The 1,868-nt window shown below is 34.0% G+C and overlaps 1 protein-coding gene across 1 annotated transcript; it reads right to left on the bottom strand.

The window, feature by feature from the left end:
- Positions 1-208: 208 nt before the first annotated feature.
- On the bottom strand, positions 209-960 carry LOTGIDRAFT_148106 (hypothetical protein; the record flags this gene model as incomplete). Its single annotated transcript, XM_009064178.1, has 3 exons — positions 209-404; positions 512-711; positions 736-960. Coding segments are annotated over 3 exons (621 nt in total), but the record flags the coding sequence as incomplete, so codon positions are not given.
- Between the last annotated feature and the right edge of the window lie 908 nt (positions 961-1,868).

Raw genomic sequence — 1,868 nt, 5'->3', positions numbered from 1 at the left:
AATGTCTAATATCCAGTAAAAGAAGACAATTGTTTGAATCTGACAAACTTGTTACCAATAAGTGGAATGAATTAAAAGTCGGCTTCATTGATGGGTAAAGTAAAATATCAAGAAATTGTCTATTATACTTCTTGTTTATACTTCAAATGCAACAGAATGCAACAGAAAATGTTTACAGTGGTATAGATAACGAGCACTATCCTGTACTTTAAACAGAACTATTTACAGTGGTGTGGATAACGGACACTGCGCTGTACTTTAAACAGAAAATGTTTACAGTGGTATATATAACGACCACTACTCTGTACTTTAAACAGAAAATGTTTACAGTGGTATGGATAACGACCACTGTGCTGTACTTTAAACAGAAAATGTTTACAGTGGTATATATAACGACCACTACTCTGTACTTTAAACAGAAAATGTTTACAGTAGTATGATAACGAACACTTTCCTCTATTTGAAACAGAAAATGTTTACAGTGGTATGGATAACGACCACTGTGCTGTACTTTAAACAGAAAATGTTTACAGTGGTATATATAACGACCACTACTCTGTACTTTAAACAGAAAATGTTTACAGTGGTATGGATAACGACCACTGTGCTGTACTTTAAACAGAAAATGTTTACAGTGGTATATATAACGACCACTACTCTGTACTTTAAACAGAAAATGTTTACAGTAGTATGGATAACGAACACTTTCCTCTATTTGAAACAGAAAATGTTTACAGTGGTATGGATAACGACCACTGTGCTGTACTTTAAACAGAAACTGTTTACAGTGGTATATATAACGACCACTACTCTGTACTTTAAACAGAAAATGTTTACAGTGGTATGGATAACGACCACTGTGCTGCACTTTAAACAGAAAATGTTTACAGTGGTATATATAACGACCACTACTCTGTACTTTAAACAGAAAATGTTTACAGTAGTATGGATAACGAACACTTTCCTCTATTTGAAACAGAAAATGTTTACAGTGGTATGGATAACGGACACTGCGCTGTACTTTAAACAGAAAATGTTTACAGTGGTATATATAACGACCACTACTCTGTACTTTAAACAGAAAATGTTTACAGTAGTATGGATAACGAACACTTTCCTCTATTTGAAACAGAAAATGTTTACAGTGGTATGGATAACGACCACTGTGCTGTACTTTAAACAGAAAATGTTTACAGTAGTATATATAACGACCACTACTCTGTACTTTAAACAGAAAATGTTTACAGTAGTATGGATAACGAACACTTTCCTCTATTTGAAACAGAAAATGTTTACAGTGGTATGGATAACGGACACTGCGCTGTACTTTAAACAGAAAATGTTTACAGTGGTATATATAACGACCACTACTCTGTACTTTAAACAGAAAATGTTTACAGTAGTATGGATAACGAACACTTTCCTCTATTTGAAACAGAAAATGTTTACAGTGGTATGGATAACGACCACTGTGCTGTACTTTAAACAGAAAATGTTTACAGTAGTATGGATAACGAACACTTTCCTCTATTTGAAACAGAAAATCTTTACAGTGGTATGGATAACGGACAGTGCCCAGTACATCAAAAGAAAATGTTTACGGCGATAAATAATAGCACTATTCTCTACAGGTATTCAAGACAAAACATTTTTCTGGTTTTATTCATTAAGATGGCGGAGATAACAGTGGAATTTCTGACTGTGTTATTACCTCGGCTCACTCCTCACTTTCTATAGATCAACTAATAATTATGTCTTTAACCCCATTCCGCCAAACCACACACGTCATATATTGATATTTATTTACTCTTTCCAAACACATACTGAGACTTGACGTCTGAGCAATCCAACTGTGTAGCTAATCATAC

The sequence above is a fragment of the Lottia gigantea genome (genome assembly GCF_000327385.1).
Source record: "Lottia gigantea unplaced genomic scaffold LOTGIsca_6059, whole genome shotgun sequence".
In the NCBI taxonomy this organism is placed as follows: domain Eukaryota; kingdom Metazoa; phylum Mollusca; class Gastropoda; family Lottiidae; genus Lottia; species Lottia gigantea.
This window is presented reverse-complemented; position numbering and strand designations above follow the sequence as displayed.